Below are 17,226 nucleotides of genomic sequence, written 5' to 3' on the forward strand. Positions count from 1 at the left end.
TCTGCGGGAACGCAGCTTCTCCTACATTCTCCTGTTAGCTGTAGCATTAGCTGCATGTAACGCTCGGTTCTAGCCCCCCTTGAAAACATTTTGCCAGTGTGACGTCTTGTCAGTGTGATATCACTGATATAAGACCATTGGCTCGTTGTGGCAAGCCCAGCAGCTCATGTTGCACACCCATTAACTTCTGTAGCACGCCCACGATATGCCGTAGCCTGCGGTAGCACAGTAGTGCTAAGGTGCTAATATTTTGCTCCCTTCGGAGCCAAAGTGGCTGCATTCCCAATATGGTAAAAGGGCCGTGACATTTCCGAGAACCGTGCTGAGCGACTGACAAATTACGACAGAGCCGACAGGCCGACCAATCAGATCAGACTTGGCACACGTGGGGACTCTGAACGTGGGCACTTCAGAGCCTCAGAGAGAAAGTCAGAAGCGAGCCGGTGCATGGAGCGGCAGTTCATGAAAACAGACACTTTTTCCGAACTTTAGCTATTGTGAACATACTTTAGTAGGTACATAGATTAAATATACGAACCCCAAAAAGGGCATAATATGACCTCTTTAAATCAACAATAGAAGTATCCTCTTGAATTAAAAAGGCACACACATAACTCATTCGATTTATAGCTTCATTTAAAATGTAAATGTCCGGCCCAGTAGCACTTTATTTTTATTAGTCTCTTTGAAAAGTTAGCAAGAAGGTCTGACTACTGACAATCTTACACAGAAAGGGAAAACCCCAATAGTGACAAATTTAGCCCATGAGTGCAATGTCTAATTAAGGTATATTGTAAAATGTGGTTTGATACTTTTTCAGTGTGATGTTATGGATTGTGAAATTCACTCTTGCATAGCCTGGTTCTGCTTTCTATAAATAGACGTCCAAGTTTGCCTCAAGGGGCTAATGAACAACACAACATAACGTAGCGTAACAGACACACAACTCAAACAAACCTCTTACAAGGAACCTGATGGAAGTAATTGAAGTCTGACTTTTCTTCAGCATGCAGACATACTGTATGAATGAAATCAACAGCTCTAGATTAAAGTGTTATTGTGCTACCAATTAATGCTTTGAGGAACTCTGTTGACATGCTCCATTTTTAACCCTATCCTATAATCAGTATTGTTCTTTCACTATAAACCTGTCTTACCTGTTCTTCTATCCCATATCCTCCCTCTCTCCTCCTCCTCCTCCTCTCTCTCTCTCTCTCTCTCTCTCTCTCCCTCCCTCACCCTCTGTGACACAACCTACTCCTTGCCTTTGACTTGCCCTGACTGGCCCACAGGAAAAATTGCTCAATGTTAATGTTTGACAAGTAGGAAGAAGTGCCTTGGCTGCCACACCTCCGTGTCTCAGACAACACAGCCGCACTCTTTCGCTTGTCTTCAATACTTCTACAGGAGTTTGTAGCTTTGTGGAGGAATTACACGTTCGAATAGGAGGGAGAAAGACAGAAAGTTAAAATGGGTGAGTCAGCTTTGTCAAATTATGTTATGTACTGTTGGAATTTCTTATGTTTTCTTCTCAGCTGTCTGTTTTCTGGGAATCTATGAATTTGATAGTATTTTTAAAAAAGTGCGAGTACAGAAATTACAGAAATTAAATTGCATCATATTTATTCTATATGGACATGCACGCAGAACTAAAGCATTGATATGTGGATACCAATAACTATGCAATGTATGCATCTGTGTTTGCAGGGAAATTGCAGTTATGATGTTTTCTGTGTTTTGGTAGTAAGTGCTGAAAACCTACTAATTCTGCCTGACTTTTCTGTTATTTGTTATTTTTTCTGTCAAATAAAACACTGTTTATTTCTGTAGGATAATAAAGACAAGTGACTAAAGAAACTGTACTGTATGGTTTATCTGCAATGATCTAAATTCCTTCCAAGCCTATATCCTTGGCTAGCCTCCACTGCTAGGTCTGGGTATTTGAAATGTCAGGGCACATCACTTGTGCAGCATGTACACCAGCCTTTGTGTGCAAAGGGTCTAATTTTCTGCCCCATTTACAGCTCCCACTGTAGAGGTGCTGGTGCTGGTTGACTTCGAGGGCACCATGGGAGACGAGCTCTCAGTGAGGATGGGGGATGTGGTCAAAAACGTCACCAAGGCCAGCGAGGAGGGCTGGCTGGAGGGGGAGCTGAGAGGGAAGAGAGGGATCGTTCCTGCTAACTTTGTCAAGGTCTGTAAACGCTACACATCCCATGACATTATACTACACTGTCATGGTGCTGTGTGTTAATGTGTGGCCATTTTTACCAATGTGTTGTAAATATGCCTTTTTTAGTCGTCATTTTTTTCATTCCAGGAGGTGCCTGTCAATTTGATGGGTGACAGCAAGAGGGAACCACGAAGCATTAGAACAAGTAAAGTGCCAAGTCACTATTTCCTTCCCTTTTTTTCACAGCGATAAGCATATAGAGATGTAGCTTTATGCTTTGTCAAAAAAAAGTATGTGACATGTATCCCTTTGATGGCTACATGTTGTTTGGGGTTTTTCTTTTTCAGTTCCCTCATTGGTTTTTAATTTGTACTGAAACCTTGAGGGTCCCAAGACCTGCATCAGGAAAGTACTGTACAAAGCGAACATCTGCTTCTTATTTCAACACTTACTCACAACTTTTATTTCCTTATGTTGGGATATTACCTAGAGTTGGGATAAAAAATGTAATCGAGATTCTTATCTTCTGAGATTTTAAATAGATTCGTAACTTCCAAGAAATTCAGCCTGACTCACAGATGAATAGAGTACATCCTGAAGTATGTACTAATTAAAAATAGACTTTGAGTCATGAGAACAGAATCGTTTTGAATCGAAAATAGCTTCTCAATCGAATCATGACCCCAATAATCGAAATCCAATTGAATCGTGAGACACCCAAAGATTCCCAGCCCTAATATTAACACAATCAGTTTATGGGTATTTTTCAATGAAACTCCTCATGTTCAATGTCAATATCTATGTTCAATAGCCATTCGCCTCCAATAACATCTTCAGAATATGAAACTCTTACCACAGCTTGCAGTTATAATAACAAACAAATAAGCAAATATTTTACCATGCAATGAAAAAGTTGGTTGTTTTTGCTATTGTAACTTTGTCGGTCTTAAAAACACAAGTGTTTAAAATGGTGGCTAGCGTGACACATGCAAACAGCAAGACAGTACAGATAGCAAGCTGGCTATAAATATAGGTCTACCACATCCTCGCCACACAAATCTTAATTATAATGTATGAAAATGGAGCAGATATAATCAAACAGTGGCTTTGACGGATTAGTGCCTGCCTTTGCTATCTTAGCGCTATCCTGTTGGGATTAGTCTGCATCCTTTCAAGCTAAACACATCATTATAGAGCTTGAGATTCTTCATCTGCACCACATCATTTTAAACTCTTCATCCCCTCTGTTCAAGTGGCTGCTCATTCTTTGTGTTTCCAGTGAAGAGGATGAAACAGGTGAGGAAATGTGAGGTGGCGTATACCTACAGCCCCATGAATGAAGATGAGCTGCCGCTGGTTGTTGGGGAGACTATAGAGATCATCAGAGAGGTAGAGTCCCCTTTTTTTGATAGCCTAAATCTTGGCATTATATGTTAGGTTTGTGTAAGGTTTGCTTGGAAAATCTTCCCAGGGTAAATCAAAGCCTATTTCATGATAAAGTCACTGATTGTGTCTGGTGTTATGCTTCCTTTGTACTTGTAGCTGCAAGGTTAGCAAATGCATGTGAACTGATCTGACTGGTTCTGAGGCTTTATGTCATCAATGCAGTAACCAGAGAAAACAGTGACTTAAGTCTAAGGAATGTCCACTGGATGATATTGATTAAAGCTTCTGGAAGTATTCATGACTTTAAAAAAAACAATATATTGAGACTGAAACTTAAGTTATCATCTATTGTCAATCTACATAGTAAAAACAATTAGTCATGGAACATGTAATTCATGTAAGTAAACTTAAAGTTATAGTACATGTTGTGGTAACTCATTATTTTTTGTTCATGTCATCGCAACTAAAATAAACCTTTCCAACTTAGAGCAATGTTTCAAATTAATTGATCACAAAGAGGCATGCTTCTCGCACCATGCCCAATTGTTTACCGTGAAAAGGACTCAAAGGACAGAACAAACACCTAGCTGTGGGAGTGTCACCCACCTGGGGTAGGGGTTACTGCCCCTTGTGATGTCACAAAGGGAAAATCTCCAAATGGCCTGTTTGAGCACACATTTTCTGAAAAGTGGAGCAGCCAAAAGACAGAAAGGATGGACTTTTCTAATAATTGGGGGCTTTTTAGACAAGCTAGGGAAACATATTAGTGTTGGAAACCATTGTAAAATGTTTTATTAATGTCTGCAAAACATGTGACCTAAATTAATAATTTACAGTGTAACTTAAAAAAACGCAACTGAAGTTGATTTGAGTAAAAAGAAAATTGCCTCTCATCTTAAAGGCCTCTTCAGTTCTGACATTCCCAGAACTGAAAAAGCCTTTCTGGGCCAAGACCTGGACCAATGGGAACCTAAACTACTCATTACTCATTTCAAAGAATATTTTAATTGCTTTCTAAAAACACACCTTAATTACTGTAAGAAAGCTATAATGACTTGAGCTTCCAGCAGTTTGAGAAAAATGTTTTTGCAGCAACGTCATGCCAATTCAATGTTTTGTTACTGACTCTACCTCTTTTTTAATGATCCTCCTCAACAGATTGAAGATGGATGGTGGATGGGGATGAAAAATGGAAAAGTGGGCGCATTTCCATCTAATTTTGTCAAGGAAATATTTGTTTCGCCTAAAGGTTGGTGAATCCAACACTTCTGTTATTTCATCATGTTCCTTTTTCTGCACATGATCTAATCAAACATTGATAACAGCTCAATTCATCATTGGCAAACACTTTTACAGAGGGAAAGCACAATGAGGGCAAGGCAAGACCCAAGCTCACTGAGGCAGTGTTCAGTAAGGAGGTAAGTAAGAGTACAAAGGTAATGTTTCTGAAATACATCAGTTATTTATATTGAACTTCATGTTTTTATTGTTCTCTTAAAGATATCTCAAAGGACAAGTGTGAGGAATAAAACAAAGCAACGTAAGTCCCCATGTTTTAATTATATTACTAGTTCTGCTAGTTTCTATTTCTAAAACCACATTTCAAATGTAGCTACATGAGTGAAAGAGATAGACATGTCTATTTTGGAACACCTGTGACAACTGGTAATTCCCACACTTTACCTGCTTATGGGCTTATGGGGCGGGGTCAAATATTCACATTTACAGTATACTGAATCCTTTAATCAGTTTATAGAGCATTACGACCGAGCGGAAAATCTCTCAAGGATCAAAGTTTATACCTTTTATCTCTAAATGTCACAACTTCTTTCCGGTTATTTTCTGGGTCAAGATACAGGCTGTAAAGAATGATAAGATTAGTCTTTAATGTTTGAAGTTGTTATTCCTGTCTCACATGCCTTATAATGCGTAGGTTCTTTGGGGTTGGTAACTATGTTGTCTCTTAAACTGTGTTCTCAGAGGTGGAGTGTTGCCAAGTCATGTTTGACTACAAGGCCAAAGCAGAGGATGAGTTGGATCTGAAAAATGGAGACATGGTGGTCATACTGAGAAAGGTATGGGCAGATTGTTTGGTTGTTTTTCTGACAGTGTTTCCCCATGATGTCATGCTTTCTTTTTGACAGACTCATAAACACCACTGGGTGTTTCTTTCGATGAGGTTCCACAGTTGTATTATATTGTTCAACCAGCCAAACCAGTTGTGTCACCTTGACACACATGTTTCCATGACACATATATGGCAGCCTTCCAAATTCATTGTATCGTCAGAAAAATCTAAGGTTTCTTACACAATTTCATTTTAAACTGATAACAGGGAAGCCATGTCTTGCTTGACCGCTTGGTAACCTATTGCGCAGCAATTTCACGTCCCAGAGGACGCTGCTGTTGTGTTTGAGCTTCTAATGTGACTCTTTAATCTCCATCTGAAGGAAGCAGAAGATGAAGGCTGGTGGGAGGGAGAGTTAAACGGACGCTGTGGCTTCTTCCCGGATAACTTTGTGATGGTGATTCCACCAATGGACAGTCTGCAAGTGAGTGGACTAGTGCTCTAGGCTTTCCTTGTTGGACTGGACCAATCTTGTTGACGAGATATTCACGGTTCGACAACTTCACTGTGCTACCATGAATCCATGGACCTACTTTATTGTAATGCATATCTTACATATCCTTTACATTTTTCAAATGGCTAAAGTTATGCAAGCTCTTCACTGGCTGGTACTGGTCAGTCAGTTTGCAGTGAGTCAGGGTTGTGTTCAACATCCTCTGTTTTGGAATTACTCACTAAAAATTCCCACAGTGGAAAGAGTGTGAAATAGAGATGCTTTTAAATCACAAGGGGACGTACTTGCCAGCCTGTTGACTTTTCCGTTTCTCCTCCTCTAGTCTGGGACCACAAGCCAACCGCCTGCTCGCGACGTCAACAAGAAACTCTCAGGTAAGAGAAGCAGATGTAATGTAGGCATTGATCAAACTCAGGGACAAATGTTGTTTGACATGCTTTAAAGGTTCCTGTCTGACTCATGACTTCTGGCTGTAGAGGTGTTTAAACTGGACGTCTGGGCTGTGAAGGACTTTTGTTTTAGCAAATGGACTGTTTGGCAGCAGTTTCTGCAAGGGGATTTTCAGTGTGGTATAAAAGCAGTCAAAATGTCCCTGTGATCAATGCTGTTATTTAAATAGTGCTAAGGCAACTTAAAGCCCTGGAAGTATGTCCTCAACATTCATTTATAGCAGTTATTCTGTTCTTTTCCCTCCATGCTTTATTACTCAGTGGCAACTATACTAAGTACAACTGTAACATGTCTTCCTTATTGTACTTAAGAGATTCCAATTTGTGGTACTATAAATTTCTCCTACTCAAATTCAATTTGGAGGCAATTATACTAAACTACACCACAAGTGTTCGCCAGCTGAGATTACAAATTATTTTGCAGATTTAAATTATACATTCAAACCTATTCAATTAATAAATGATGATTTAATAAAATGAATGTAGCAGTTACACGTTCCTCTTCCCCTAGCAGCAATTTTTAACTATTCCTTCTACATAAACACACCCATAGTTAGACAAATAATGTAATGCTTTTGATTCTGAAATTTTGCTCACAAAAAAAATTATTTGGATACATTTTTATGATAGTACTTATGTACTCATTCTTAACTAGAATTATGAGGTAGTTCTTTGTTTATCAAAGACTAGTCTAGTTTTTAATATGCTGGCATTGCTTCTTTTTATCTTGGTTAGAAAAGTAGTTCCCAAGCATTACTCAGGGACAGTCATCTTAGTGTGCAGAAGACACAGTGAACTTGTCCTTTTAGAGGAAATGAGCATTAAATAGGCCTAGTTGCATAAAATGCATCACGATTTATTCATCATGCATGATGATTACATGCATCATGCATAATCTATTAATATCTATCATATGATTATCTCGTACCATCAATATCGTATCTATCAATCAATCAATCCATTTTTAATTGTATAGTGCCAATTCATAACAAAGTTTATCTCAAGAGACTTCACAAAAAGAGCAGGTCTAGACCGCACACTATGTCCAATTACAAAGAGCCAACATTAATCCAACATGAGCACAGCACTAAGCAACATTTTGCCCCAGCTGTGTTGGGGTTGAGCTAGGGGGTAGAGGGGGACTTCTGGTCATCAAGGTCTTAATGTCCTTAAGGCAAGCTTCTTGTTTACATAACTAATTGGTGTCACTCGACTTAACTCATACGTATAGCTTAGTGTCATCTGCATAACAATGACAATTTACGGGGTGTTTCCACATGATATTACCTAGAGGAAGCATATCGTGTCGAATGCAGCACTTATCATGCATTCATGATTACGTTTAACCAAATGCTGTCTTATATATTGTCTAGTTGGTATATAATTAATACAACTTCAGAAAATTGAATTCATTAATGTTGTTCATTGTCAGATTACTGTACTAAAAGAGCAAACAGACATCAACAGCCTTTTGAACACAATAAAACAGAACAAAATCTGCCAGCTATACATATAGAGCAGGATGTGGCTTTTTCTCAGGCTGCAGATGAGGAGTGTTATCTGTTGTGCAAGATGCAAATTTAGCACAATGTTAGATTTAAAAAAAAGTCAAACTTAGACTTCCTTGGTTGGAAAATCCAAACACATCAAAACCTGAGTAGTTTAAAGATCAAGTGGAAGAGCTCTGTTTAAAGTGATTGGCTTATCACCTTGAACAACCTCATTATCAGCAGAACAATGTCGTCAAGTATACAGTTGTTACAGTATTTTCATTCACAGGATGTCTGAGACTATAGAGAGAAGGGGGATGGTTAGACTGGTCATGTGACACAGTTCAGGAGTCTTGGAGGAAACAGGGGGTGGGGGAGGGGGGGGGGGGGCAGAGGAGAGCTCTGTCACAGAGATTTTTCAAAACCAGCACAAGAAGCAGCACTTGAGCTACTGCTGCTGTGTGGATGGTTTGCTTGAGAGGAAATGTTGCACAATGCTTTGAACATTCAAGGTAGGCATCCTGTTGTCTCATTCTGTATTGTGTGCAAAGTAATCTGCTCTTTATTAAGGATAAATAAGGGTAGTTTAACTTGTTAGATGCTTATATTTTCTCTGCACTTTTACCTTTTCTGTTTGGAATAGGCAATGTGAATTGCACAGCAAATTGGAACCTCTCAACCAAATGCATCTGTTCTCTTGGTCTCCAAGGCTGTATTTTTATGAGCTAGGCCAGAGTGACTGTCCCTGACGAACTCGTTGGGACCCTTGAGAACATTTTCTGCAGTGCTATTGGCTACAGCTGTGGCCCAGCCTGCTTCAATGATTGTTGACATCTCCGCCGTTCCATGCAACTGCTCATAAACTAGATTACAGTTTAATTCAAAAACCCAGAAGCGTTCTTTTTCTGCACCACATTAAACCTTAATGATTTCTGGGGTAAACAAATGCAAAATATTCTTTTTTGGCCAATAAAATCAACCCACAGCATTTACCGGCAGTGTTTTAGTCCTCCTAAGTCATGGGACTGAAAAAAAATATACAGTGAGAAAGAGTATAGTGTATCAGTGCTTTCAATTTACAGGGACGCACCTGCATGAGGTGTGAAAGCTTTTATTTATGGCAGGCAGATTTGCTGAGTATGCATGCTCATTGTAGCAACATCCTGCTCTATATTCATGTTGTAACACACAATCACACCTCTGCAGATCGAAGAGCACCATCAAAGTAGTTGCTTGTAGGGTGCCATGGCACTAGATTTAAAACTTTTAGACATTTCTAGTAAAAATCAAACTTGTTTGGATACCACAGCAACTAAAATAACAAGTTCTAGGTATCCAATTTTGGCTTATTTCTTGGTTTTAATTGCCTAAAAAAATCCAGGCCAACTCCTACACAACATGATTGCTGCATTTTGGTACTGAAACTTTGCCAACTTATTTGTGCAATTGAAACAGGGCTCTCTCGCTTATGCTCGTAGCAGCTTTTAGTAAAAAAAAAAAAAATATGACTGGAGATCTAATGGGTTTTTTCAGTTTGGTGCTTTTGATACTATCGTAAATCATAAAATAACAAATATCCTGTCATCGAAAACAGGTGGTTTTGAAAAGTATCAAAGTCTCTCAAATTTGTAACCCGGAAATATTTTGGGACATATTAGTAAGCTGACCAATTGACTTATAATCATGACAGTTGTCTGTTCTAATGTACGATGTCACTGCTTCACTTTTGCATGAACTTCTCTCATTTTTTGTTTCTTTGATAAATTACACGTCATATTTTTTGAGCTGCAACTGTTTTGTCCACTTGTCCAAAACAATTTTATGGTTAAGACCCATTTTATACTATTTTCAGTAAAGACAGAGGCCTCAGCGATGGAGAAAGGTGGTCCAACAAAAACAAAAGGTAAAGGACAGTGACTTAAAATAATAATAATTTGCGCCACATACCGTAACTTTCAAAGTTAAATAATGTTGAGGGGTAACATGATAAATTTGCTGTTCAGATGATAAACCGGACGTTAAGGACCTGAGAAGCAACCCACCAACCAAAGTCAAACTGCCGTCATTCAACAAGCCCAGCCCGCCTCCAGTAAAAGACAAACCCAACAAGGATTTACCAAGGTGAGTGAAGCCAACAGCTCGGATATTGTGCCTCACAACTAATCTCCATGCACAACCACTAAAGTCTACCAAGAGAATAATTCCTCCATGTCAGGGCCATGAATGGTAATTCAATAGCAACCTTTTTAAAGAAAAAAGGCCTTTAAGAAATGTCAGGACAAGTTTCTCCTCTTTAGTCTGGCACCGAGAGCGGCGCCTTCAGATGTTAAAGGTTTTGGTCTCCGCCATCAGTTGCCATGGTGTTCTTAAAGAAGAATGCCAGGATGCCCGACCTTTAGCGGCTTAGTGGAAACTCTAGGATGAGTCAGATCGGGCCTGAACAGACGAGAGCAGCCCATTTCCTGTTTCCTGGGCAAAACACACAGAAACAGGCACACACGCACAACTGAGAAAACAATAACAGGCCTGTCTTAAGGGGGCTGCTAATGGAGAACAAGCTTTTACTGAAATGTGTTTCCAAGTAAATATGTTTGGGATTCCTTCCAAGCCAGCTTCTCAAGAATCTTTCTAAATGTTTCAGTGCTAAAGCTGAATTTTCCAGGCCTTAACCTTCAAGTCTGATTATTTATAAACCTAAAAATATGTAAATGAGCTTTAACATGAATCCAGTGTTCATAAATGGGACAGATTGATACAGAGAGACTTTAAGACTTCTGCTGTCAAACTCTGCACCTGCACCCATCACAGTTAAGGAAACTGGAAACCACATCCTAAGTGTGCACCAATTTTCTTCCACCAGAAAAAATGTGAGAGATTTGTTGAGATATTCTGACATGTTTTTCCCCTCTTATGATTCTCCCCTTTCGTTTACTTTTATGAAAGGGTGACAGTGAAATACAACCAAATCTCAAGAAACTGTTGAACTTATTTCCAGCAGAATCAATGGTGATGTGGCCCCCGTATCTCCAAAACAACCAGAGGAGAAAGAGACCGACCAGTTCGATGGCGTGGATCTGCAGACTGAAAAGCTGAGTCATCCTACAGCAAACAGAGCCAAACCCCCACAGAGGAGACCACCATCAGGCCTGGTCGCAGCAGTCAGTGACAGACTCATATTCATTTATCACTTTTTTTCTTTATCACAACATTGGCTTGAAGTGTGAACAGTGTAGAAGTGCAGTTACATAATAACTAAGGCAGTAACCAGTGACCACAACAGTAATAATAACCAACATTTCTGCAGATGACCTTTGCAACCATAGATTATCTCTGCAACAATCAGACAACTCCTACTTTATCGTTTGCATACTTGTCAGGTATGGCATGCAGTCAACAAAAAAACACATTTGTTCTGCATTTAATATATAGTAACACTTTTCTGTACCAACAATTTGCAACTTGGTGGAAGAGGGTTTTTTAGGCTCTACACGTTATAGACTCTCTCATTTAGCAAAAAGGTTCCAGAGACCAACAATTAAAAGTGCTTTAAAATATGTGATGTAGCCACAAGATGTGTTTGAACATGGGAAAGGCCCTTAAGAGAGACACGACCCAGGTTTTCATCATCAACAAGTTGGTACCTGATCTCAAGTGATTGTTTGAAGGCATTCTGAGAAATGCAGAAATCCTTGTTCCTTACAAAATGTGGCAGCCCAGTTTTTGCTCGTTTGCAGGCCTAGTTTTCTGGTTTGCAAATTCAAAACACATATGAGTTAAGCTCTGCTCCAGTGAAGCACCATGTAATAGATATTGTGTAAATATTTTAGCACTAAGCCATTGGAGGTCAGTGGTCTGTACAGTGTCATGGAAATCTATGTATTCTTTACAGAGCACAGAAAATCTTCTGCCATCACCTGCAAAGCCTGACCCCCGACCCAAGACACCGCCTCCGACTCGACCAGTCCCACCCAAAGTTGTTGTGGATGGCAAAACTGTGACCCATGACTCAAGCTTGGAAAGCCTGCAGGCAGAAATCAAAGAGCTGAGGATGGCTCTGGAGCTGCTGCAGACACGACAGGGGTGAGTACTGCTCATTTCTTTACAGCTGATTCAGATTATCTGAGTCAGGTTAAAAAATAATCAAAGATACTGATTAATTTTTCAAAACTCTCATCTCTTGAATCACACACAGAGACTTCTTTGACTGAGAGGGCGTTAACAGACCCTCCCATCCTAAATTCATTTTGTGCTGTTTGTTGATGTTAGCACACACAGGAAGTGACAAATAACAACCTAAAAGTGGAGCAAAAATTGCGTAGTACGTATGAGTTCCCCATTCCAAACAAAGATACAGACTGAAGGAAAGTTGGCTCTTTAGCATGTCTTGTCTCTTTAGTATGCTTTTACATGAAACAGCCACACAGACTGGTTGGTAAACATGAGCCATGGTGTGTGCAGTTGCAGACATGTGAAGTTCTGCCCAAAGAACTTCCTGCACCCGAAACATTTGATTTCAACCACAGTAGCTTTAAAGATGAATCTAAAGGGAAATACATTTAAAAAGCATATTTAGCCTAGAAATGTTGTTCCATGTTACGAAAAAATTAACATTTAAAAACATCTTCTTTAGACAAAAATAAACTCATTGTCCACACAAACTGCTTTGTTCCATGATTAGACCTTTTAAGGACTATGCAGATGTGTATCCACTGGGCTTGATTGACATCTCTATTAATGTCCTGTGGACATAGCTACAACACAAACATATGACTTAGCTAAAACAGCTAAAGCTATAGACTAAACAATGGGCTGAACCTAAAACTGCATGAAAAGTGGAGCTAGAGATTTAGGCGACAGGTGCATCAACATGAATGACCCCTTTCACATTATAAAAGCTAAACTGTCATTTGATTATTGGCACATCCTTCAATCCTCAAGACACCATTACACAAATATCGGTTTCTGCGCTGCTGCTAAATTAAAGTGATTAAGCCCTTTCTTAGTTGGAAATAGCCTAACAAATTATTCATAGTTTTACTTGACAGTCAGTGAATGTTGACCTACTTAGACTCACCCATGTCTGTAACCTCCTGGTTTTCTGTCTGTCCCTTTTGATCAGGCGAGACATACAAGAAGTGAAAGAAGAACTGAAGGAGGAGAGAAACAAGCGATTGGCACTGCAGGTCAGTAAGCCGTGTTTTTTTAAAAATGTTTTGTCTGCTCTATATTGCAGAAGTTGTGTTCACAAAGATCATTTCTCTAATTGTGGGAAACGTTGTTATTTTCATTCAGGAGGAAATAAAAGCTTTGAGGATGAAGCATTAATCCCAACACAGACTGGGACTGGGCTGCCTGTCCGACACTGTGCCATGCCGATTCTTGTACTGCAAGGCTCAACTAAGACGGACATTTTTCTGACATGGTTTGGACATGGTGAAGACGAGCCTGCGCTCCAACTGCAGGCACACAATCGGGGACTATATTCTGAAGTAAAGTTAAAAAAAAAAAAGGATCAAGCTAACCCTGCACTGCACTGTAGAAGCCTGATTCTTCAAAAGACTTTCTTCAAAAGTTTTTACATATCTGAATGCTGTAAATCTCAAAGATTGGTCTTAAGTGGGTTACTCGTGGGTTGCTAAAGACTGTTTTGTGTTTTTCTGTTTCAACTGTCACCTTTCGTACCTTTATCATCGATCTTACTGTACCTTTTACATTTTAAAACCGAATGCAACATGTAATATATGCAAAATGCATAAGATGATTTATTGTGATGTCTTTTGCAAAGACCTAAAATATAATTTTAAGTCATCAATGCACTGGTATCTAAATGTTTATATATGCAAAACTACCGAAAAAACAGCTGATGTGCAGATGTTTGCTACACCAGAATGTAATGCTGCATTGAGCCACTGGGGGGCACTGTTAGACAATTCTCCACAGAGACAAGTGCTTAACTTTTTAGTGAATGCTGGATTGGTGGAATTGGACTAGAAGTGACCTCCCATTAGGAAACAAAAATCCTATTTCATTCAGAGGGGCTCATGTGTTAAGATTTATGCAAATGATAATGTTAATGGATAGTGCTTTTATGAAACAAAAAGCTGTTGAAATGCTTCAGGAGTTTTGCAGAGGTTGTGGTTGCCTGCTTTTTTTTTTTTTTAGCATTTAAGTGTAAAAGGCATCCCATGTCACTCAGAGAAAAACTGACTCACTCTGAAAACTCTGAACATTGTGACTCATCGCGATGGATGTAGAGAGCGTGGGAAGGGAGTCAATGACAAATACTTTGCACCCACAAGAGGGAGAGCTATTTAACTTCATCAAGGGGTATAGATTTGGTTTTGGCAGCGTTGGTAGTAATAGTAGTAGTGGTTGTGTGTTCCTCTCCAAGCCTACTTGAGTTGCCTGCTGCAGAGCACATCTGGATGACATCTGGAGCTCATCAGTGAACGGGTGCTTCTGAAACTACCATGGGAACGTACTATTTTTAAAATTCGGTTAAATAATAGTCTTCAAGGGAACACTCCATATTGGGGGAAGGGACAAGAGGTGAAATAAATCAAACTAAACAAACATGGGCAAAGTTGATATTGCAGGCATTGGTGATTTTTTCTAAATACATAAAAACCAAATACCCTGTCTGTAAAACCAAAGTAAAGATTGAACTATTTCCACTTCTCAAGTACTTAATGCCAGTGATGACAGATTCTGCTTACTCTGGAGGTATTCCTATGAATGATAACAAACAGCATATGGATATCTGACTCATGGAAGAAATAGAGTACTGTAGGTCTCAGACTTAAACGACAAAGCACAGTGCACTCGGTGAAGCACTGAATACTGAGTGCTGAAAAGTGAAGCAGTTTGGAGCTCAGAGGTCAAATGCAAAAAAAGATCTCCTCTGAGTTAAATTTAGAAATGGAGAAAAAGGAGCTGAACCGAAAAAAAAGAACAGTTCGCTTCTGTCGAAGGGGAGAGCTTGGCCGTCGCAGAGAAAAAATATGCATGACCTCATGGGAATTGGTAATAAATCTGCAGAATATTTCAAATGGACTGAGATGGATCATAGGGCAGATCCAGAGTTCTATTAATAACCTTAGAACTATTTTGTTTGTTATCAGTCCATGATGGAATGGGATTAACCTAACTATTAAAAACAGTGGTTGCTAAACCTGAATGTATAGATGTTATGTGCTGTCAAGTCTGGTTTCTGGGTTTGGCCAAATGACCACAAAAGACAGTCGAATCTGTACATTCTTAATGAAGCGATCTTTCACACGCTGTGTTGTGGTTCAGTTTTATGGCATTCCCTAGCTGGATCTCCCTTATGTTGATATTCACAATGTTTTATTGCTACATTGTTCCATAACTGTGCAACCAGAGGCCAAAATATGTCGCTTCTTATACATCTTAATTACATCCTCTGAAATCCAAAGAGACTATTCAAAATATTGTAAAGTGGGTCTTGTAAAACACATTTTGGATCCTATATTTGGAAGTTGACTCCATTCACTCTAGGTTTATACAAACATAATTACACAGCTACTTCAAAGCGTCCATACCATCAACGCCTCTGAATTCTAAAACCCCCTGACCACATCAGAAGCTTTTCCAAGACCCCAACAGAGGAGACTTCATTGTGGGCTCCATCTAGAAACAGAAGAGGCCCCAAAGCAATCCTGTCTCTCATCCTCCAGCGGAGTTTGGGCTTTTAGGACGACTCTATGATGGAGGTTCTTGGCTTGTCTCCATCTTAAAAACCAAGTAATGCTACACCAACCTTGAGGATGTAAGTTGGGTCTAGGTTGGCACCCAGAAAGAATTTGGGCATGTGCCATGTACTAATTAGTATTTTGCATTTTTCCTTTCTTACTGCTTTATGGCATGCCAAGAATTCATACTTTCAGATCTTGTAAATCACCAAACCACCAAAGCTTGGCATGTGTTAATGTCCAGTACAAACATTCACTCAGTGTGGGTGATTCATCAATGTTCCTTCAGTCCTTACCAGCAGCCAAACAATATGTCCAGTCTATGTGAGTCTACTCACATGGAACTGAATTTATTCGATTTGGCCATCTTTCTCTGACCTTGTCACTCCCTAGAAACATTAACCAGAGTCAGATGAGTGATATTCCTCTAAAACTACATTAGATAGAGTCGGATGATGGCTGTTAATGTAAAATGTATACGTGTGGGTCATTTCCAAATAACAGAAATATACTGTACTATCAAGTGTGTGCAGTCTCTGTGTGGCCATTCCTGCACAGAGTTCCTAGTCAAAAAGCATACAATCAAACAAACTTAGATAACTATAATTATGAAATGATAGTTGTGACCACCAGTAGGCTAGAATGAGTGTGCAAATTGTGAAAATTAAGGACAAACAATATGCAAGCAAAAGTACGGCAGACGGTCAAGTAAACAGAGATGGAAAATGTCTGTAATCTAACAAAATACAAGTGTCATGAAACGTGAAAATCACTGTCAGTCTTGTTTGTGATCAATGTCATGCTGTGTTTCTTATGAAGCCAAGATTGGAGTGAAAAATTATGTAGAGAGATTTAAGACAGTTATGCAACATGCAAGACACTGTTACAAGCCAGAAGTCCTCCCGGAAAAACTGAACAAACTTGAAGGATAGATGCCACATAAAAAATTAGGCCACTATAAAAAGCATCAAAGCATCATAATGCACATGCCACAAAACCAAGAGGGAAATTAACTCTGCCGCAATGGGGAGTTCTTAGTCATTCACAGTAACCAGTAAAAATAGTGAGCAACAGTGTAAGAGCAAAGCAAGAACATGGTAAGCATTTAGTAGAAAATAACACATATTCCACATGCAGCATTGCCTATAAGCAGATATTAGCAGGTAGAAAACTCAAAGACATGTAGCCTTAATAAGGCAGCAAAGTGGAAAGAAAATAACAAAATATAGACACATTCTGTCATTGTGTTAAATCTTAATGAATTCTAGAAAAACTGCTTCAGAGCTTTAGGGAAGCAATAATGTATGAAGGCTAAACATTAATGTAAATAGGCATTAAATAGTTGTATTTCTATTATAGGTAATTAATAGTTGTAATTTTTTAGTCTAAATACAAGTGGTGGACTGTCCCAATGTGTAGCCTGTCTGCTGGTGT

At 39.2% G+C, this 17,226-nt stretch overlaps 1 protein-coding gene across 2 annotated transcripts; it reads left to right on the forward strand.

The window, feature by feature from the left end:
- The first annotated feature begins 1,315 nt into the window (after positions 1-1,315).
- Positions 1,316-13,892, forward strand: sh3d21 (SH3 domain containing 21). 2 transcript variants are annotated; one of them, XM_061050155.1, is made up of 16 exons: positions 1,316-1,474; positions 2,025-2,194; positions 2,321-2,378; positions 3,453-3,562; positions 4,718-4,808; positions 4,916-4,977; positions 5,060-5,099; positions 5,540-5,634; positions 6,010-6,111; positions 6,464-6,515; positions 9,933-9,983; positions 10,084-10,201; positions 11,076-11,238; positions 11,970-12,160; positions 13,200-13,263; positions 13,373-13,892. In XM_061050155.1, exons 1-16 carry the CDS (start codon positions 1,471-1,473, stop codon positions 13,403-13,405), a joined length of 1,404 nt encoding a protein of 467 aa, XP_060906138.1. In that variant the 5' UTR covers positions 1,316-1,470; the 3' UTR covers positions 13,406-13,892. The 2 variants fall into 2 exon arrangements, with proteins under 2 accessions (XP_060906138.1, XP_060906139.1); XM_061050156.1 differs by having other exon boundaries at positions 11,079-11,238.
- Positions 13,893-17,226: the final 3,334 nt, after the last annotated feature.

This window comes from Labrus mixtus, chromosome 11 (genome assembly GCF_963584025.1).
Source record: "Labrus mixtus chromosome 11, fLabMix1.1, whole genome shotgun sequence".
Taxonomy (NCBI): Eukaryota; Metazoa; Chordata; class Actinopteri; order Labriformes; family Labridae; genus Labrus; species Labrus mixtus.